Source organism: Kogia breviceps, chromosome 15, assembly GCF_026419965.1.
Source record: "Kogia breviceps isolate mKogBre1 chromosome 15, mKogBre1 haplotype 1, whole genome shotgun sequence".
NCBI classification, from domain to species: Eukaryota; Metazoa; Chordata; class Mammalia; order Artiodactyla; family Physeteridae; genus Kogia; species Kogia breviceps.
Window position 1 is genome coordinate 80,981,953 of NC_081324.1, and position 22,302 is coordinate 81,004,254.

At 51.9% G+C, this 22,302-nt stretch overlaps 1 protein-coding gene across 15 annotated transcripts in view; it reads right to left on the reverse strand.

The window, feature by feature from the left end:
• The window catches only part of CUX2 (cut like homeobox 2), a 271,019-nt gene that overhangs the window by 25,903 nt on the left and 222,814 nt on the right, over nt 1–22,302 (reverse strand). For all 15 annotated transcript variants that reach the window (XM_067015971.1, XM_059040793.2, XM_067015979.1 and 12 more), the window contains 6 exons: nt 18,226–18,360; nt 14,998–15,121; nt 12,660–12,739; nt 11,695–11,761; nt 7,334–7,382; nt 3,036–3,140 (listed from right to left, as the gene is read on the reverse strand). In XM_067015971.1, coding sequence (XP_066872072.1) covers nt 3,036–3,140; nt 7,334–7,382; nt 11,695–11,761; nt 12,660–12,739; nt 14,998–15,121; nt 18,226–18,360 — 560 coding nt within the window. The remainder of the gene's footprint in view (nt 1–3,035; nt 3,141–7,333; nt 7,383–11,694; nt 11,762–12,659; nt 12,740–14,997; nt 15,122–18,225; nt 18,361–22,302) is intronic.

Consider the following 22,302-nt stretch of genomic DNA (forward strand, 5'->3'; position numbering starts at 1 on the left):
TAGAAGTCAGGGGGAGTGGCACGTGGACGGGGTCACGAGGGAGGCTTCCGGGTGCTACAATGTTTTATTGTGGTTTTAAAAATTATTTATTTATTCATTCATTTATTCATTCATTCATTTATTTATTTATTTATGGCTGTGTTGGGTCTTCATTGCCGCACACGGGTTTTCTGTAGTTGCGGTGAGAGGGGGCCACTCTTCGTTGCAGTGTGCGGGCTTCTCATTGTGGTGGCTCCTCTTGTTGTGAAGCACAGGCTCTAGGTGCACGGGCTTCAGTAGCTGTGGCACATGGGCTCAGCAGTTGTGGCGCACAGGCTTAGTTGCTCTGTGGCATGTGGGATCTTCCCGGACCAGGGCTTGAACCCGTGTTCCCTGCATTGGCAGGTGGATTCTTAACCACTGTGCCACCAGAGAAGTCCCTAGAATGTTTTATTGTTGATCTGGATGCTGGTTATGGGCTGTGTTCACTTTGAAAAATTCCAAATGTTGTACACTTATGCACATTTTCCCTCGTGGATGTTATACTTCAATAACACATTTGTTAAAAAGGAACAAAAAGAGCCCGCATGCCGCCAACTGCAGAGCCCCTGTGCTCTGGAGCCCGTGTGCCACAACTAAAGAGAACAAAGAGCAACGAAGAGCCTGCACACTGCAACGAAAGATCCCGCGTGCCACAACTAAGACCTGACACAGCCAAAAAAATAATAATAATAAATATTTTTAAAAAACAAGAAAAAAGGAACAAAAAAGAACTAGTCAGTTGGGTGAGGAAGTGCTAGTTATAGGATGTTCCTGGCTGAGAGAACAGCAAAGGTTTGGGTTTCTACATTGGGCCCAGGTCCCACTCCAGGCAGCAACAGACCCACAGGATTAGACCTGAGACCTTGCAGCCACGAGCCATATTAGGGTGATTCCTTCCTCATCCTAATTTGCCACCAGCCCCATGCCCTACAGCTTCTCCAGGTTTTAGGAAATGGCCCCTTTGTCCTGGTTGAATTTGAAGAGGTTTCTCTTTGAGGGGACCTGAAGTCAGGCTGCCCTTGAGCTCAGTTACAAATGAATCTAAGCAGCATTACGAAGAAAAAAAAAACAACTGACCACTACCAACCCCAGCTATTCTTCTACGGAGGTAAATGCCAATTAAAAGAGGAAGCAGATGCCACTAACACATTAAATTAATTAGCATCGAGCGCCACTGTTGTGCTCAGAAAAGCTCACCCCCCAAACTAGCAAAGTTCCTCATGGCTGATTAGCACAGGGATTTGCTGGCTTCCATGGGGTTTAATTAAGAACCATTGGCAAATTCTCTCTGAGGCATCCTCATGAGTGCTCTCGCTCTCAGTCTTTCTTGTGTTCATTCTCTATATCGTGCAGACATCAGGCATGTTGATACATACACACTGCCTCCTGGGACACGGGCACAGGTGCACACACCTACGGACACAGCACACACTGACACAAGTACCTGTGGGGATACTCATGCTGACAAGCACACGCACGGAAATGCACAGGCACCAAGGAGACGTGTCACCATCACACACAGAGACATGTATGTGCTCAGAGGCCACACGCTCACGTGGGCAAAAACACCCTGGACGTACCCCAAACACACTAGTAATAGTAACACTGCATTAAATATTTACTGAGCATAGACTACAAACCAAGCACTATGCAATCCTCTCAATAACCCTATAAGGCAGGTCCTATTTATACAGATGAGGAAACCGAGGCACAGGTAGGTTAAGGATACAGTTATTTGCCCAAAGGTCACAAACGGATACACATACATAGTAACACACGTTCAGAGAGACTCATTCCAATTTTTTTTTTTTTTTTTTTTGCGGTACGCGGGCCTCTCACCGCTGTGGCCTCTCCCGTTGCGGAGCACAGGCTCCGGACGCGCAGGCTCAGCGGCCATGGCTCACGGGCCCAGCCTCTCCGCGGCATGTGGGATCTTCCCGGACCGGGGCACGAACCCGTGTCCCCTGCATCGGCAGGCGGATTCTCAACCAGTGCGCCACCAGGGAAGCCCCATTCCAATATTTAAACAGAAAGACAGATACAGACACACAGGTCTATGTATCAGGGTGTCAGGTGAAATGAAAATTATGTGGGCCACTTCAGGTTCATGAATGGAGACTGCAAATCACCCTGGAGCAGACGTGTTATTATGTAAGCAATCATGAATTTCATTCCTTGATATCTGGAAAGAAATCTGGAAAGAAGGTGGGCCAATTTACATAAGGAAGCCAGGCTTTCTGGGAGAGGAACAATGAAGACTCTTATTACATGACAGAAGGGTGGGTTGGGGTGGGCCTGATTAAAATCCCTTGGCAGGAAATGTCCCCAAGGACCCAAAGGGGCACCAACCTGGAGGAATGAGAAGGATGTCCTGACTAACTGGCTTAACACAGGAACCTCTGGGTTGATGACTAAAGATTGGTTCTTTGTAACATGTGGCTGGTTGGGAAACCTCATTAGAATCACCCTGGTATGTTTTAGGAACCCATGGCGGACATGAGTGTCAACCTCAGCTCTTGGCAAGCAGCCCCACTGCTGTCTGGGAGGGACTGAGAACCAGTGGGGCATCCCTGCAGCAGTGCAGCACGGCTTCCCAGCAGTGTGAGACCAGTGGTCAACAGCAACACCTGGTGGCAGCCACCAAAACTGCACGGCTGCTCTACTGCTCAAACTCACCCTCCTACCCACTCTTGCTGGGCACCTGGCAACTAAAACGATCCTCTTTGGCCTCGTAAACTCCAAAGTATATGGAAGCTTGAGCTTGAAAAGTTAAAAGAGCTGCGGTTGTTTTTGACCCTCAGCTGGTGAAGCAAGTCACAGTGATTGTTTAACTACACACTGACCTTGGCAATAAAAATGCTATGCCCACAGTATGAACACAGAGACCCACACCCATTCGTGTGCACAGTTTCACACAAATGCGCATGGCCCACCCACAAAATGTCACCCACATATTCAAACCCACAAACCTGGCCTTTCCCAACCTTTCCCCGTGGTTCCTCCACCATCCTTACCCCACTGGGTCCCTGAGGAGAGCAGCAGGCCAGGCGGATGGAGCTGTTGACGGAGGCAAGTTGTTCCCGAAGACTTTCCACCTCCCGCTGGGCAGCCTCGGCTCGCTGGGAAGGAAAATGGGGCAAGTGTGGTCAAGAGGTGAGAGGGGTCACACTGGATCCCACCCTGGCCCTCCACTGCTTCCCTGCACCGTCTCAGGCAGCAGCTGGGAAGGCAGGTCTGAGGGCCTGGGGTCCTCCTTTCTGGGTCCTGGACCCTTGAGTTGGCTCTTGGTTTTCCTGCTGTGTATCCAAGAGGAGCTAGAACATTCCCTCTTCACTAGGGCAGGAAGGGAGATGCTGTCTTGATGGAACTGGCAAGTTTTCACACGTTCCCAGGCCACTTCTGTCTGCCAAGTAAACTTCAGGCCTGGCTAGTCAAAAAGCCAGAGTTTGTCCCCAGCTCCTGTGCCATATGGTGTCTGCAGAGGTGCCTCACAAGCTGTTGCAGGCCCCTGGGCAAGTTACTTCCCCTCTCTGAGTCTTAGTTTTCCTTTTGTGAAATGGGGGCAATGAAACTGTAGAGGAGTGTTGAAATACATCTAAAATCAGAATGCCACAGTTTACTAAACTGAATCTTAACTCTTCAAAAATTTCTAAGAAAAAAGCCTGGAAGGAAGCATCCAAATGTTAACAATGTAGACTTGTGGCCTGGAAAGAAATCTGTACTTTGTCTCTCTTTCTGGTTGTATGACCTTGGGCAAGAAACTTCATATCCCTGGACTCAGTTTCCCTGTCTGTAAAATGGGCATTATAAGAGCAACTATCGCATGGGGTTGTTCTGTAAGTAAGTGATTTGGTAAAATACAAATCATTAGGTATCTTGTCTTGATGCCTGACACGAACAAATGTGTCAATAACTGGTTTACTTTATTAACAATAACAGGGTGTATGGGATCTTGAACTATGGAAAGTTAAAAGAGTTGCAGTTGTATCTTGACCCCCAGCTGGTGATACAGGTCATAGCGATTAAGTTTAACTTACACACTGACCTTAGCAATCAGGATGCTGTGCCCACTATACACGCACAGAGATCCACACACATCCATGTGCACATTTCACTGATTTATGTTTAAACTGATTTGTTTATTGGTATCCTGCCTTGTTCCAGGAATGGTTCGAGTTAGGAGTCAGTTTTGTTTTGGGAAAGGTTTTGGGCATGTGGGGTTGTAGAGAAAATATTTTTGTTTCCACAAAGGGCATTCTGAGCAAATGTGACTGAAACTTGGGATCTGGGCTAAAAGACAAGCCTTGGAGTTAATACATGACTGATTAGCTAGTGAGAACTCCAGAAAGATTCACCTCCTGGGAGATGTCTGTTGACATTTCAAGGGGGGATGAGACCCAGACCGTGGAGACACCCCCTGGATTGTAAAGCTGGGTTTAAAGCTACTCGTCTTATCTTCCCCTGGAGAGAAGTATTTATATTCCAAACGCTAGAAACCCAGGATCCTTGCCCCTCTGTTCATCATGATACTTGGGAGTAGATTTCTCTCCCTTTCTCAGAAGGTCCCTCTACTATACTATACAACCACCCAGATTCATATTTGGGTGATTCCTTGCCTACAGCACAAACTCTGGTGCATGTAGGAGCGTATCTGGTTCTCGTCTTGTCACCCCAGGGGAAGAACTGGGGCAAACTGGCATGGTTTTTACTATACAAGTAATAATGATCTGCTCTGCTCCAGAATACTCTTGTTCACATTTAGGATAGTATTAATAAATACAGATATTAAAGACTAAATATGATGACATTTACTTCTTTCTCAATACTCTACAATGAGCAGGTTTTAGGTTTTTTTTTGTTGTTTTTTTTTTTCCGGTACGCGGGCCTCTCACTGTTGTGGCCTCTCCCGTTGCGGAGCACAGGCTCCGGACGCGCAGACTCAGCGGCCATGGTTCACGGGCCCAGCCGCTCCGCGGCATGTGGGATCTTCCCGGACCGGGGCACGAACCCGTGTCCCCTGCATCGGCAGGCGGGCTCCCAACCACTGCGCCACCAGGGAAGCCCAGGTTTTAGTTTTATACTCAGGAAAAAATAAACATTATTAAAAATGCTTCCTATTCAAACTACTCTAAGATTGCTCTTCTTAAGCCTATTTGATTGGCAGAGATCCAAAAGTTTGCCGACACACAGTGCTGGTGAGGCTATCAGGAAACAGGCCCTCTCAGACCTTGCTGGAGGGCGTGTGAATTGGCACAACCGCATGGAAGGCAGTTTGGTCACATTTGCCAAATTATAAACGCACAGCTCTTTCACCCAACGGTTCCACTTCTAGGAATTTGCCCTATACAGTGGCTTGGGTATGTATGAAATGATATCTGTACGAGGTTATTCACTGCAGTATGGAGGATGATGGTAAAATACTGGAAATACCATAAACGTTTATCAATAGGGTATGAGTTAGACCAGAGGTTGGCAAACTGCAACCTGCTGCCTGTTTATGTAAATAAAGTTTTACTGGAACACAGCCGTGCCCATTCGTTTCCACATCGTCTATGCTTCACTCTATCACTGCAAAGCGGAATAGATGTCACAGTGACTTGCAAGGCCGAAAATATTTACTCTCCGGTCCTCTATAGAAAGTTTGCCTTCCCCTGGGTTAGCTGATGGTGCGTCCATGTAGTGCAATACGACGCAGCTGTGAAACAGAAGGAACTGCTTTACATACAGATACGAAACAAGCTCTAAGACACATACACAGAAAAAGTAAGGTTCAGGAGGGTGTACATAGTATGAATAATAATTATTTTTTTAAAGTTGCTAATTATTCTCTTAAGGATATGCATACCAAGGTTGTGATGATTTCTTTCTTTTATTTATTTATTTTTGGTGACACGGCATGTGGGATCTTAGTTCCCCAACCAGGGATTGAACCCGGGCCCCCTGCATTGGAAGTGTGGAGTCTTAACCACTGGACCGCCAGGGAAGTCCCTCATTTTTGTTTTAGAAAAGGGTAAAAGTAGATATTCATGGGCTTGTGAAGGAATCTCTGGGAGGAGACCCCAGACACTGTAACAGAGGTTGCTACGGAGAGGGGAACCGGGGACAAGTTCAGGGAGGGTAGATGGAGTTTCCCGGCTATGCCCTAATGTATCTTTTTCAGTTTTGAACTAAGTAAATGGATTACCTATTCAAAAAATTAACCTAAAAAACGTTATTCTTTTCCAACCTTCCTTTGCAGGAGGGAGCACCCTATCCTTAGGCTGGCACAGCCACGCATCCAGCCTTTGCCTCTGCTGTGCCCTCTGCCTGGAACGCCATTCCTCAAGAGAACAGCGCCTGGGCTTTAGAACCCAGCCGCAAAGTGTCCTCCTAGGAGGCCTCCCTCAACCACCCCCAGGGAAATGACCACTTGCCCCGTCACAGTGCTGACCCCTCCTGGCCATGCCCCTGGCTGCTGGTGTTGCAGGGGACTGGGGAGAGATGCAGTAGGCCCGCAGGACTCCAGACCGGACCCTTATGGCCACATCTTACCTCCTTTCAAAGTCCTGCCCAACTCTGTCCCGCAGATGGCAACACATCTGAAGCCAGAGGAAGGCAGGACGCGGGAACCCCACTTATAAATGTGAAAACTGAGACTCGGAGAGGCTGAAGGACTTACAAGGACCGGGCTGGGACTAGGATATGGGGCCCCAAGGGAAGGTTAGGGTTCACACAGTGCCTGCCTGGTGATTGAGTGAGGAGTCTGGTGGAGACCCCAGGTGGGGATGGAGGGAGAGAAGCAGCCCCGGGCTTGTCCCTCGTCACCGCCCCCGGCTCTATGGAACATAGCTCCTCACTCAGTCTGGTTGAGAGAGACCCATGTCCCAGCTTAGCCTGGGGATGGGCCTGGGATCTCTAGTCACTGCTCTGCCTTCCTCCCACGGGGAAGGGCACTTGTCACGTTCTGCAGGCTGCTTCCTGGGTGTTACCAGGGCCGTCCCGTGCCTAGAATCCATCCCTCTACAGTCTCAAGTTACTTGTCAGGTCTCAGCTCCACGACCCTTCCTGTGAGATGTCTTCCCTGACCCAAGTCTGGGTCTGGTGCCCTTTCCCCAACCGTTGCTGCCTGCATCACCCTATTTCTGAGGGTTCTGTCTGTACCCCACCCTCCTTCCTCTGGGAACTCAGGGGCTGAGTCCCAGACAGCTCCCAGCCCCAGCACGCAGCATGGCATGTAGTTCAATTAATATTGATTGAGCTCAGCTCCCTTCTCTCCGCCTGGCCAGAGACCCCCGCCCCGGGGAGAATGAGCCCCCAGCACACGTCTCCTCACCTGATTAGCTTTCTCCAGGTTGGTCATGATCAGGCCGACTTCATCTGCCCTGAGACAGAAAGATGAGGCCCTGAGGAAGGGATTCTGGCAGCCACCAGGGCCCCCGCCATTCCTGAAAGCCCCCAGCCCCTGCCAACCCAAGGGTCTTGCAATGGAGGCCTCAAGAAGGCTGCCTTCCATCCTTCCTACTGGAGAGAAACCAAGCTGGGGGGACGGGGAAAGAATACAGGCTGGGGGGAAATGAAAACGGGGTCTCAGCACTGTATCCCTTCCAGGCAGCCTGGCTTCCCATCTCCCACAGGGGTCCACTCTCTGAAGGTGCCACAGAGCTAGCTACACCGCCCAGCCTTTGCCTCTGCTATGCCTTCCACCTGGACGCCTTCCTCAAGAGAACAGGGCCTGAGCTTTAAACTCAGCTACAAAGTGTTCTCCTAGGAGGCCTCCCTCAACTACCCTCATTTATTTTGCTGCCTCCCCACCTCCCTGGGTTGCCAGCGCCTAAAGGATCTGGACAGGCCTCATCCACCTTGGCTGCCCCTCTGCCTAGCAAGGGGTGGGGCCAAAGGGGCCTGCAGGGAGCATTTGGTGACTAAAAGCCACACATGTGCTACACGCATGTTCCAATTCAAGGCCTTTGCATAAGCTGTTCCCACTGCCCAGAGCAACGTTCCAAGCATTCTTCATGTGGCCATCTCCTTCCCATCTTTGAGACCTCATTCTGAAGGTCATCTCCTCTGGGAAGTCCTCCCTGACTACCCTGGATAATAGGACCCATCCCTCCATGTTATTCTCTCTTGCTGCTCCTGGTTTTTCCCTTCACAGCATTTACCATGTGGCCACAACGGTGTCAGACATACAGTAAGTGCTCAATAGTGTCTGTGAATGAAAGACTTTATTGAATGAAAGACTTTATTCCTGTACATCAGTTAGTGTCTGTCTCCTCTCCTTGACTGAGGACAGGCCCATGTTCTGGTGTTTCCTCCAGGGACCCAGCATAGCACTGGGTAAGCAGTAGGTGCTAAATAAGTGTTTGTGGATTAAGTGATATCTTAAAGCCTGAAGAAATGTTGAGTCCAGAGTAATTTAAGTTAATGACACTTGGCCCTGAGGGTTGGACTGTGAAGCTAGGGAGTGGGGACAGCCCCTGGAGGCTGGGGCAAGGCAGAGGCCCAGAGTCTGCTTAGCTGGAAACCCAGAATGCCCTTTATAGTTTGTGCTACACGGATGGTACCACAAATAACTGGGGAACAGCTGTGTGCCTATGCGGGTGTGGAGCAGAGAGTACTTAATTAAATGGGTGTTTCAGGTAGAATCAGAGGGAGAATATCAGAAAGAGGAGGCATGTCTGGAGGGTCAGAGGGAGGAGGTGTGTCTGGAGGGTCAGATGGAGGAGGCGTGTCTGGGAAGGTCAGAGGGAGGAGGCGTGTCTGGAAGGTCAGAAGGAGGAGGCATTTCAGGAAGGTCAGAGGGACGAGGCGTGTCTGGAGGGTCAGAGGGAGGAGGCGTGTCTGGAAGGTCAGATGGAGGAGGCGTGTCTGGGAAGGTCAGAGGGAGGAGGCGTGTCTGGAAGGTCAGAAGGAGGAGGCATTTCAGGAAGGTCAGAGGGACGAGGCGTGTCAGGAGGGTCAGAGGGAGGAGGCGTGTCTGGAGGGTCAGAGGGAGGAGGCGTGTCTGGAAGGTCAGAGGGAGGAGGCGTGTCTGGAAGGTCAGAGGGAGGAGGCGTGTCTGGAGGGTCAGAGGGAGGAGGCGTGTCTGGAGGGTCAGAGGGAGGAAGCGTGTCTGGGAAGGTCAGAGGGAGGAGGCGTGTCAGGAGGGTCAGAGGGAGGAGGCGTGTCTGGAAGGTCAGAGGGAGGAGAAGTGTCAGGAGGGTCAGAGGGAGGAGGCGTGTCTGGGAAGGTCAGAGGCAGGAGTGGTGTCTGGAGGGTCAGAGGGAGGAAGCGTGTCTGGGAAGGTCAGAGGGAGGAGGTGTGTCTGGAAGGTCAGAGGGAGGAGGCGTGTCTGGGAAGGTCAGAGGGAGGAGGCGTGTCTGGGAAGGTCAGAGGGAGGAGGCGTGTCTGATAGGTCAGAGGGAGGAGGCGTGTCAGGAGGGTCAGAGGGAGGAGGCGTGTCTGGAGGGTCAGAGGGAGGAGGCGTGTCTGGGAAGGTCAGAGGGAGGAGGCGTGTCTGGGAAGGTCAGAGGGAGGAGGCGTGTCTGGGAAGGTCAGAGGGAGGAGGCGTGTCTGGAAGGTCAGAGGGAGGAGGCGTGTCTGGAGGGTCGGAGGAGGCGTGTCAGGAGGGTCAGAGGGAGGAGGCGTGTCGGGAAGGTCAGAGGGAGGAGAAGTGTCAGGAGGGTCAGAGGGAGGAGGCGTGTCTGGAAGGTCAGAGGGAGGAGAAGTGTCAGGAGGGTCAGAGGGAGGAGGCGTGTCTGGGAAGGTCAGAGGCAGGAGGTGTGTCTGGAGGGTCAGAGGGAGGAGGCGTGTCTGGGAAGGTCAGAGGGAGGAGGCGTGTCTGGAAGGTCAGAGGGAGGAGGCGTGTCTGATAGGTCAGAGGGAGGAGGCGTGTCTGGAGGGTCAGAGGGAGGAGGCTTGTCTGGAGGGTCAGATGGAGGAGGCGTGTCTGGGCAGGTCAGAGGGAGGAGGCGTGTCTGGAAGGTCAGAAGGAGGAGGCATTTCTGGAAGGTCAGAGGGACGAGGCGTGTCTGGAGGGTCAGAGGGAGGAGGCGTGTCGGGAAGGTCAGAGGGAGGAGGCGTGTCAGGAGGGTCAGAGGGAGGAGGCGTGTCTGCAGGGTCAGAGGGAGGAGGCGTGTCTGGAGGGTCAGAGGGAGGAGGCGTGTCGGGAAGGTCAGAGGGAGGAGGCGTGTCAGGAGGGTCAGAGGGAGGAGGCGTGTCTGGAGGGTCAGAGGGAGGAGGCGTGTCAGGAGGGTCAGAGGGAGGAAGCGTGTCTGGGAAGGTCAGAGGGAGGAAGCGTGTCTGGAGGGTCAGAGGGAGGAGGCGTGTCAGGAGGGTCAGAGGGAGGAAGCGTGTCTGGGAAGGTCAGAGGGAGGAAGCGTGTCTGGGAAGGTCAGAGGGAGGAGGTGTGTCTGGAGGGTCAGAGGGAGGAGGCGTGTCTGGAAGGTCAGAGGGAGGAGGCGTGTCTGGGAAGGTCAGAGGGAGGAGGTGTGTCTGGGAAGGTCAGAGGGAGGAGGCGTGCCTGGAAGGTCAGAGGGAGGAAGCGTGTCTGGGAAGGTCAGAGGGAGGAAGCGTGTCTGGGAAGGTCAGAGGGAGGAGGCGTGTCTGGAGGGTCAGATGGAGGAGGCGTGTCTGGAAGGTCAGAGGGAGGAGGCGTGTCTGGGAAGGTCAGAGGGAGGAGGTGTGTCTGGGAAGGTCAGAGGGAGGAGGCGTGCCTGGAAGGTCAGAGGGAGGAGGCGTGTCTGGAGGGTCAGAGGGAGGAGGCGTGTCTGGAAGGTCAGAGGGAGGAGCCGTGTCGGGAAGGTCAGAGGGAGGAGGCGTGTCTGGAGGGTCAGAGGGAGGAGGCGTGTCAGGAGGGTCAGAGGGAGGAAGCGTGTCTGGGAAGGTCAGAGGGAGGAAGCGTGTCTGGGAAGCTCAGAGGGAGGAGGCGTGTCTGGAAGGTCAGAGGGAGGAGGCGTGTCTGGAGGGTCAGAGGGAGGAGGCGTGTCTGGAGGGTCAGAGGGAGGAGGCGTGTCGGGAAGGTCAGAGGGAGGAGGCGTGTCAGGAGGGTCAGAGTGAGGAGGCGTGTCTGGAAGGTCAGAGGGAGAAGAAGTGTCAGGAGGGTCAGAGGGAGGAGGCGTGTCTGGGAAGGTCAGAGGCAGGAGTGGTGTCTGGAGGGTCAGAGGGAGGAAGCGTGTCTAGGAAGGTCAGAGGGAGGAGGTGTGTCTGGAGGGTCAGAGGGAGGAGGCATTTCTGGAAGGTCAGAGGGAGGAGGCGTGTCTGGAGGGTCAGAGGGAGGAGGCGTGTCAGGAGGGTCAGAGGGAGGAGGCGTGTCTGCAGGGTCAGAGGCAGGAGGCGTGTCTGGAAGGTCAGAAGGAGGAAGCATTTCTGGAAGGTCAGAGGCAGGAGGCGTGTCTGGAAGGTCTGAAGGAGGAGGCATTTCTGGAAGGTCAGAGGGAGGAGGCGTGTCTGGAGGGTTAGAGGGAGGAGGTGTGTCTGGAGGGTCAGAGGGAGGAGGCGTGTCTGGAAGGTCAGAGGGAGGAGGCGTGTCTGGAAGGTCAGAGGGAGGAGGCGTGTCTGGAGGGTCAGAGGGAGGAGGCGTGTCTGGGAAGGTCAGAGGGAGGAGGCGTGTCTGGGAAGGTCAGAGGGACGAGGCATATCTGGAGGGGCAGAGGCAGGAGGCATGTCTGGGAGGGGCAGAGGCAGCTAGCACACCTCAGCATGGCATTCACTTACTTGGATGCCGCCTCCTCATCGTATTTCCGCCGCAGCTCCAGCAGCTCTGTCTGCGTAGCCTTTAACGCTGGGAAAAATTAAAGTGCCGGAGTAAGGCCCTCCACCCCCAGGACAGTGGAACCGTTCCCCTTCTCTGGGGCCCGGAAGGCAGAATGAAGCTTGGGGAAGTGAGCAAAGATTTTTCTCTCAGTTAGAACTGGTGACAAGTAGTGAGTTTCCTGCCCCTAGAAGGGCTTCGAGCTGGAGGGAGGGCTGTGGCATGGCCAGGGTGCAGAGGGCAGATGACATGATTCTCTATGAGTCTCTGAAGCTCAGGGGACCCAAGTAATTGGAGGGGGGCAGTCTGTTCCAGGACCTGGGATATCAGCCACCTAACACCTTTAAGGTCACTCCAGGACCTGGGTGGGGTCACCTGTCCATGAGCTCACTCACCCTGAGGTCCAGCTCTGGAAGTGAGGGGACGGGAGGAGCAACAAAGTCAATAGATACATGTATATTATAATGAGGGATTTCTCATAAAATTCCAGATTTCTGATTTCTCTAGCAAAATGGAAGGGACTGGCTATACTGGGCATTGCCTGGCTGGGGCTCAGCAGTGACCACCTCTTTAGATCAGGCCTGGGTTCTCCAGTTTGACCCACACACCACCCTTCCCTACTGCATTCCCTAATCCAGCCAGCTTGGCTGCATGCCTGGCCCTTGTAGGCACTGCATTTGCTCCCCTGGATTGAATTCTATCTCAAACCCTCTCTCCACAGTAGTACAACCCCCGGGGCTGGGGCTCTGATCCCTGCTGGGTAATGTAGGTCTTTCCTCTCCCTTTCCAAACTCCTTTCTTGCCTTCCTGATTCTAGAACACCTGACCCTGTGTTCAGTGTCCCTGCCCCCTCCTACTCCCACTGGGCCTCCTGGTCTGACTGGCTGGGGCGCTGCACGAGGGCAGGGGGCATGTGCCAGATACACACCTGAATGTAGGACCTTGATCTTCTCCTCGGCTTCCCCCAGTCTGGCTGCCAAAGTGAAGGCCTGTACTTCCTGAAGGCCCCTGTGAAAAGACCTGGTGTGTGGACCGGCCCATCCTGGCTTCCTGTCCCCTCTCCCACTCCTTGTAAAATCTGCACCTCCGTCTTTTTAATGAGTCCTTAAACATGACACTCAGGCACTTGGCTGCCCTGCTGTTTTGCTGACTGTGTGGCCTCCATTAGAGCTGGTGCCCAGTTAAGATTCTGTAGCAGCCAGTGACCTTGCCTCTCTGGGTCTCAATTTCCTCATGTATAAAATGGGTTTCTGATGGAGTCTGCCTCAGAGAGTGTTGTGAAGCACGTTCAATGTGGTGCCCAGCACCCAGAGTTCCCTCAGTATCACTGGTAACTTATTATTGTCCCCTTGAGAGGTACTTTTTTTCCCTTTTCTGTGGCAAGAGTTTGGGAAGCCCCGCCAGCCCACTGTGGTCTAACTTTGTGGTCTAACTTGGGTGTGATGCAAGCATCCCAGCAGAGAAAGAGGACCCCTAGCTGTGCTGGAGGAGGGTTTATGCAAAGCCTGAGCCTTACCTTGGCTGGCTTTACCTTGATCTTATCCTGCCCCCTCCCCCTCGCTCACTCCATTCCAGCCACACTCCCCTCACACATCAGGCACATTCCTACCTCAGGGCCTTTGCACTGATTGTTCTCTCTGTCCCTATATACCTGCAAGGCTCCCTCACCTCCTTATGGCTTTGCTCACCTTCTCAGTGAGGCCTCCTCCAACACTCTATTTAAAACTTCAGCCCCCGGGGACTTCCCTGGTGGCGCAGTGGTTAAGAATCCTCCTGCCACTGCAGGGGACATGGGTTCGAGCCCTGGTCCGGGAAGATCCCACATGCTGCAGAGCAACTAAGCCTGTGCGCCACAACTGCTGAGGCTGTGTGCCACAACTACTGAAGCCTGCACGCCTAGAGCCCGTGTTCCGCAACAAGAGAAGCCCCTGCACCGCAACAAAGAGTAGACCCCGCTCTCTGCAACTGGAGAAAGCCTGCGTGCAGCAACAAAGACCCAACGCAGCCAAAAATAAATAAATAAAATAAATAAATTTTAAAAATCAAAAAAAAAAAACTTCAGCCCCCATCTTATCCTCTCCCTCTTCTGCTTTATATGTCGTCACAATGCTTATCATGTAGCACACCACTTATTTAGCGTTTTTGTTTGTGTTTTCCTCACTAGAAAGTAAACTCGAGGAGGGCAGAGAGTTTTGTCCATTTTGTTCACTGCTGTTCCCTAGAACAGTGGCTGGCACACAGTAGGTGGCTCCATAAATATGTGGAATGAAAAAATAAGTGAATGACAGAAAGGATAAGTATAACGATCATCATAAAACTGTCCCAGAAAGGCCCTAAGAATGCATATTTTATCACCACTGCACCAGTCATAAAGGCAAACATTTACTGACATGTGCTTCTCCCTGTGAGCACTGAGCTAAGCATGTACAGGTGTCATTTCATTTCATTCTTATGGCAGACTAGGAGTTGACACTGCCTGTGACAGTAAGTGTTATACGTCCATTTGGCTGGCCCATAGTAACCAGTTATTCAGTCATACACTAATACATGTACTGCTGTGAAGGCATTCTGTAGATGGGGTTAACATCAACATCAGTTGATGTTAACTAAAGGAAAATATTCGCAATAACACAGGTGGGCTTCATTCAGTCAGTTGAAGGTCTTAAGAACAAAACTGAGGAAGAAATTCTGCCTCAAGATGGCAGCACTTACGCCCACCTGACAGTTTCCAGCCTGCTGGCCTGCTCGACCAATTCAGACTCGCCAGCCTCAACCATGTGAGTTAAGTCCCTGAAATACAACTCTTTTTTTTTTTTCTTAATATTTATTTATTTGGCCATGTTGGGTCTTTCCTGCGGCACGCGGGTTCTTAGTTGCGGCATGTGGGATCTAGTTCCCTGACCAGGGATCAAACCCGGGTCCCCTGCATTGGGAGTGTGGAATCTTAACCACTGGACCACCAGGGAAGTCCCAAAATACAACTCTTAATTTAAAAAAAATTCTACTGGTTGTTCCTCTGGGGGACCCTGACTAATATACCACCATTAGCCCCATTTTCTAGATGGGGAAACTGAGGCTCAATGAGGTGATATGACCTGCCCAGGGCTGGCCACTGAGCTGCTGACGTGTGGCTTGAACCCAGACCTGCATCTCCATCTCCAACCTGCATCTGGATTCCCAAAGGGTCCTGGGCAGGGGTGACTTTCCAGGTCCCCCCTCCCAGACAGGTGGAGCAGCGGGAGCCTGCCTGTCCTTCCCCCACTCACTTTTGTTTCTCTGCCTCATTTCTCTGCAGCAAAGTTTCTGTCAGGAGGGCTTTGCTGGGAATGCCTGGGAGGCGGCTCCCCTCAGTCAGCGTGGGCCCAGCCGGCGACGTCCCCTCTCTCTGTTCTGGAGGGAGAAAAAGAGGGAAAGCCGCCCATCGCTGAGAGTGGCGTGACAGCCAGAGCTACTTTCTGCAAACCAGATCGATCAACAGTGCTGGGAGAAGAATCAATTTCCCAAACTCAGCGTTGGAGAGAGCTCAGCTGTCAGGACCCGTTGTCACTGCGGTCAGCTGGGTTGAGCCTCAGCGAGTGCCTGCACGAGAAAGTCAGACTCCATCGTGCCGGCCTCAGACTGCACGCCCAGAGGCCTCCTTTGCCCTCTCAGACCTGTTCCTGCCTCCTTGGCCTTCTGTATGATTAAAAAAAATCATGGTAAAATATACATAACATAAAATTCACCATTGTAAGCATTTTAAAGTGCACAATTTAGTGATACATAGTATAGTCAAAATACTGTGCAACCATTATCAGTAACTCCAGAACACTGGCATCACCCCAAAAGGAAACCTGTCCCCATTAAGCAGTCACTCCCCACTCCCTTCCCTAGCCCCTGGCAACCACTGTTCTGCTTTCTGTCGCTACAGATTTGTGTATTTTGGATATCCCATAGCACTGGAATGATAACACCTATCCTTTTGTGACTTGATTCTTTCACTTAGCATGTTTTTGAGGTTCATCAAGGTTGGACCACGTGTCAGTACTTCATTCTTTTTATATGGCCGAATAATATTCCATTTCATGGTTATACCACATTTTGTTTTTTCCCTTTCATCCATTAATGGACATTTGGATTATTCCCACAATTTGGCTACTGTGAACAGTGCTGCTATGAACATTTGTGTACCAGTTTTGTTTGAGCACCTGTTTTCAATTCTTTAGGGTATACCCCCAGGAGTGGAATGACTGGGTCACAGGGTAACTCCAGATTTAACTTACTGAGGAGCCACCACACTGTTTTCCCTTCCCCCAAATTGATGGCACACACTCAGATGCTCAGTCATCGCCCCTTACCTGCAGGTGCCCTGGGGCAGGGCCCACGTCAGGTCCATCTTTACAGGCCCCGTGGCAGTTCATTTGGAGATCAGTGTGTGCCTTTGGCACCAAACTCATGGAGAGAGAGTTGCTCAGGGGCCAGCCATTGAGGGTGAGTGGCTCAAGAGTTCCAAAATTTGTTCTCCCAACCTTGGGTCCAAGTGACTCAGTTAAATCCTGTCCTAGTTTTTAAGTTTCTACTGTGATCCTGGCACAGAAGGGTGAGTGTAGAGCTAGGCGGTTTGTAGAGTGAGCCCCTCTACTCTAGAGGCTAGTACAGCAGTCAGCTTATAATACATACACACACACACACACACACACACACACACACACACACACACACACGTACTGGGAACGTTCCAGGTGCCTAGGCCACAACAGTGAACAAAAAGGCAAGTTTTGACCATCATGATGCAGAATAACAAGTGTCCTCAAGGAGAAACACAGCCCAGGACCAAGGTCAAAAACTTCTGTTCTGATTCCCCACTTGGCCACCTGCGGCTTCTGTGACTCAGTTTCCTCATCTGTAAAATGAGGCCAATGACACCTCAGAAGATTGATGCCAGGAGACAGTGAGATGCTGTGTGAAAGGCACACTGCACAGAGCAAATGCTCTCAAGAGGCCATTTCCACAACTACTGTTATTCTTACAGAAGGAAGTTTGAACCTCAGAGGGACCTCAGAGGAAGGAGTGACAATTTTGTTGGGGAACCTCAGAGGCTTCACAGAGGTGTGTACACCTATGAGCAGGGGCTGAAGAACTGCCAAGTCCTGGCTTGTCAGTGTGGTTGGAATCGTATTCCAGGTGCAGGACCAGAGTCGGCAAAGTCCTGTTATTTTAGTCACTGTAAATCTTCCCCAGAAGACCCTGACTAGGGCCAGGCTTACAGCAGGTGCTCTCTACGTAATGTGGGGAGGGGGAAGGGAGGAGGTTGTGAAATGGGGGACTGTGAGAGAGTGGCTGTTTCCTGAGAAGAGACTTTGTGTCCTGCTTTCATTTGACAGGCCTCAGCCCATTTTATCTTCACGACATGCCAAATCTGGCCCACTACCTGTTTTGTCAATAAAGTTTTATTGAAACAAAGCCATGCCTACTCATTTACATACTATCTATGGCTGCTTTCACCCAGAGTTAAGTAGTTGTGACAGAAACTACATGACCTGCAATACCTGCGATAATTACTTTCTGGCCCTTTTCAGAAAAAGCCTGCTGACCTCTGAGGTAAATCCTACTCATTCCTTCCTTAAACAAGAATCCCTTCACCTGACTCCCCCAATTCTCTGCTCAATTTTTTCCCCCAAATCTTTCTCACCAACTGACATACTATATATTTTACTAACAATTACTGATACTCAGTCCCTCCCTCTAGAAGGTCAGCATGATGAGAGCAGAGATTTTTGTCTGTTTTGTTCCTGGCTGTGTCCCCAGTGCCTACGACAGTGCCTGCAGGTCAATGAACATCCCAAACTTGGATGGTCACCAATGGCTTTCACCTGCTATTTGCTCCTCCCTCTGGTAACCTCCTACCTCACCTTCCAGAGGTAACCACCATGCTGAGTTTTGTTCACCATTCTCTTGCTTTTAAACATTTTTATCACAACATACGTACACCCAAACACTATTATTTTTAGCTTTGCTGGTTTCTTAACTTGTCTCATTTGGGGCTGAGACAGTGCTGCGTTCACTACATCTTATCTCCCTCTCCTCCTGGGCACACAGCCAGACGGCACTTTCCAGCCTCCTCTGCAGCGGCGACGTGGCCAACGTGAAGCGCGCCGCTCCCACCGCCTCAGCGCGGTCCTCCCTGTTCTTCCTCTGCCTGTTGGCCGGGTGTCAACGTTCACTGTGACTCTGGATGTCGAGTGCCGACGATGGCCGGACTACCACAGCCTGCGTCCCTGAATGGCTGCGGGCAGCGCCCCCGGCCACTTCCCCTCCCTTCAAATATATTAAGCCTCTGCGATTTGGGGCTGGTCTGTCTCAGCAGAACTGCACCTTAACCCATCCCACATCTAACATTATGATCCAGTTGAGTTCCCTGCCCGCTTCCCCTCACAAGGGTGGCCGAGTCTGGCTGCCAAAGATCCCCAGCCCATCTGTTTATTATGGACATTCTGTGAAAACCTTATCAGTACCTTTGGGGCCGAGGAGCTCAGGGTGTCTCTTCCACGAACTGTGGAGCTCTCGCCGCGTCTGCCCGCTGGGGTCGAAGCTGGGGGACTGCAGTCTGTCGTCTGGGCTGCGTGAAGCCTCAAACACAGGCACGGGGTCTGCACAGAGAGAGGAGGACAGGGGTGGTGGGAACCCTGGGGGTCAGGGGTTGCCCCAGCTGAGGCCACAGGGCCAGGGAGCTTGGGTGGGAGGAGCCATCCACAGAAGCCATCTGGAATCGCTCTGGTGGCTTAGAGGAGCAACGTGGACTTTCCGCTTTATGAGGGAGCAGATCTCCAGGCACCTGCTCCGGAGAGCATGTGCCACCCCCACGGGTGTGGCTGTCCTGCCCAGCTGGGAATAATAATAAGAATTATCATACTAACTTCATTTTCCTGATTCTAGCTGCCATCTGTGGTGGCCATGAGACTGTGTCCTGCACACCTCCAACCACAGGGAACATCACCTAGCAAGGACCCTAGCAGGCACTCTCTGAAATCCATCAGTTCAAGCCTAGCCTTCTCATGGGACTTCCCAGACAAGGCCTGCAGGCAGCGAGGATAGAGGCAGACCTGCTCCTGGGGGACACAAAACTGCTCTGAGGGCTGAGGACTGGGCCGTGGCCTTCCCCAGTGCTTCCTTCCTTAGGCTATAATGTGGTCTGGATGCTTCCACCCAGTTCCCCACCTCTCCTAGCTCCCTCCCTATTTTCCTTCACCTGAGGTTCCCTAATAGCATCTTGGCGCATATAACCCTTGGGGTGCTTTCCAATGGATCTGGGCCAACACACCATCATTTGTGACACTTGTGGCCGGTTATTAAACAATAGTTTTTCTGGGGGCGAGATATACACCTGGATATAAGATGTCTCCGTATTTCCCAATAGCTAAATTGAGGACTCCAGGTCCTTCCCCCTGGAATTCTGTCCCCTCTCCCACTCTGTCACCTAGCAAGCACTTCCTCTTCCTTCAGATCTAGAATCCAACAACTCTTCTTCCAGCAACTCCCCACCTGGGGCAGGAGGTTGGTGCAGCATCTTCCATGTTACAAAGCCAGTCCTGGGAATAGGTTCTCATGGTGCACCCAGCATCCCCTGGAGGCTGGCCTGGATCTAACTTGTTTTCACAGATGAGGAGACTGCTCAGAGAAGCCAGGTGACTTGCTGAAGAGTGGAGGAGAGACTCAAGTCTGGGTCTCTTTCTCTGATGCCACAAAGACTTCCTGTCCCAGTGGTGTGGATATTTCGACCCCGGTAGCTGCAGGTAGGTAGGTGTTCATGGGGTCCCAAGAAAGCCAGGGCCTCCTCGCTTCAGACCAAGGAGGCTGGTCTGGTCCACATTTTTTCTAATGCCCCAGAGCCCTCTCTCTTCCTGGTCCCTCCTTTGGGATCTCCCACCGGCATCTGCTTGGCCACTGCTCTCTGCTGGTGTGGACCCTGGAGTCAGATGTCCCTGGTCCTGGTCTAATCCATACTTGCTCTTTAGAATTGCTGTGTGACCTTGGTAAATGGTGCTACCTCTCTGTGTCTCACCATAAAAGTACCGACCTCGTGGGCCTGTGATGAAGATTCATGTAAAATGCTCAACACGGTGCCTGGCACTTGGTCAGCTCAGGACAAATGGAAGCCCTCACAATTATTCCTGCCCTTCTGAGTGCAAACCACACTGGCCTTCTTCTCTCAGTCCCTCAAATGCACCTTCCCACCTCAAAGACTTTGTACAGCAGGGAGCCTCTGCCAGGGACACCCTGCCCTCCCCTATCCCTTTCAGCTAGTTAATGCTTACTCATCTTGGCAACTCAAATGCCAATTCTTCCAGGAAGCCTTCCTTGACCAGTCGGTCTTCTAGTATGAGTTCTCCCAGCTGCCTGCACCTTTCCTTCACAGCACTCACTGTACTTCCAATTTTCATTGATTTGCAAGTGTACCTAATTAATACCTGCTGGACTGCAAACTCCACAACAAGGCAGGGCTGGGACTACATCTGTTCTTGCTCCTCCACTGGACCCCTTGTGGGTGAATGAAGCGTGACCCAGAGTCCAACCCAATAAATATCTGCTGATGGAAGAAATAGGGCAGAGCCTATACTTGGGGACCTTCAGGTCTGGCTGGAACAAGGCCACCTCTGCATTTTACCCCTCTTCTTCCGCCTGTTTGTTTAGGTGGTGAGAGGCTCAGACAATGGGTGTTTGTGTCGAGGTAAGCAGGTGCACGGGAACGCTGCTGCTGGCTTTCCTCTGTCAGCACTCCCCCACGCCCTGTCATTAGGCAGGGGCTGCTCAGCAGGGTATGCCATTATGTCTCCCCGGGCTGATGTAATTATACATTGACATAATTAACCCAGCAAGCGCATTAGGCAGGCCAGCTAAAAATTCATCTATAATTATTTGTTGTGTGCATGCTAATGAGTCCATCTGCACTGCCTTTGTACAACACGGACAAATTAATTTACAAGTCTGGATTTTTTAATAAGTTCAAGAAAACGCTTCCTATTGTGTCCTGGTTTTTGAGAAAGGAAGAAAAAGGCGACAAGCGCTTGCCGGGGTCAGGGAGGTTAGATAAACACGGGAGGCTGCAGCTGAGAGTGGCGTGGAGGGCTCGCTCTGGTTCCAGGGAGGTGGGAAAGATCCAGCTCATGGCTCAGGGGCCGGCTGGCCAGGAGCCTGTCCAAGCCAAAAGATGACGCTCGGGTGAAGGAGGATGTCATTTACCTCATTCCCAGGGATCAGAAATTGATGCTTGTTCTGCTCGGAGGCCCTGCGGTCATCCCTTGCTGCCTTGTGCTCTTTGTCCAGGGGAAGCTGACCGCAGGTGGCCTCCTGGAGAGACTGGAGGAGGTGGGTGGCGAGTGGACACTCAATACGGGGTCAGCGGGTTCCAAGGCTCTCTTTGCCTTCATTTGCCAGTACAGGGTAGAACACAGTGGTTAAACTCTCAGAACATGAAGTCCAGAGCTGGTCTTGAGCCTCAGTTTCCCCACTTAAAGAGTCAGAAAATACTAGTTTCTACTTCTCAGAAGTTACTACTGAGAAGACTGAAAAAGATTACTGAGAGAGGCAGCATGATTTAAGGACTCCTGGTGTCAGCTGCAGCTCTAAACTGGCCATGTGACCTTTGGACAGTTAGTTAACCTCTCCAAGCCTCCATTTTCTTATCTGTAAAATGGGGCTGCAAGGACTGAATGAGAGAACGTGTACAGAGATTTGCACAGTGCTGGATGCACAGCAGGGCTTGATAAGTGTTGGCTGCTGTTGTTACCCTGAGAGGGGGCAGCACACCGTCCCGTGACGTTCTAGGAGCTGCTGTCTACATGGCAAAACTCCACGGAGACTCAGGACAGGGTAAGACCTCGTATACTCTCATCAGTGCCTGGGAGACTCAGAATCCAGTAATCCTGCGTTGAGCTCCACTCCGGGACTCAAAGGCTCCAGCTTAGAAAGTCACACTGAGGAGGGACAATCTGTCAAGTGTCCAACACCCCTACCCCAGTGCACAGCTGGGGAAAAGTGGGGTCCCGTGACTTCCCTGAAGTCTGCCAGTGAGTTGGTGGTAGGGCCAAGATGGCGCCTTGGGCCTCGGCCTCTTCTTCCCACACTGTGCTTCCTCCTAGATCCCCGATTTGAGAGAGGAAGTCGGGGGAGGTTCAGGTGACTCAGCCAAAGTCAGGCTGTGGCCAAATCCTAACAGCCGGAGCGCTTTACATCCATTAGAATTCATACAGCCTTCACCACAACACTGTTAGGAGGGCTGTTGTGTTCCCATTCTATAGATGGGGAAACTGAGGCATGGGGGAGTGAAATCACTTCTCCAAGGTGAGGCCCAATAAGGTAGATGCTGCTATTTCCATTTTCCAGGCAAGGAAATGAAGGTCCAGAGAGGAGATTCCACGTGCCCGAGGTCGCCGAGCTCAGAAGTTGCAGGGGTGGGATTTGAACCCAGAGTGCCTGGTGACTCTCTGTAGTGGGCTAAGCTGCCTTGAGGCAGGGCATGGGGATTATTAGGCCAGAAGCACGAGCATGAGGGCGCTGTTCTTGGCCTTGCCACAGGCTTGCTGTGTGACCTT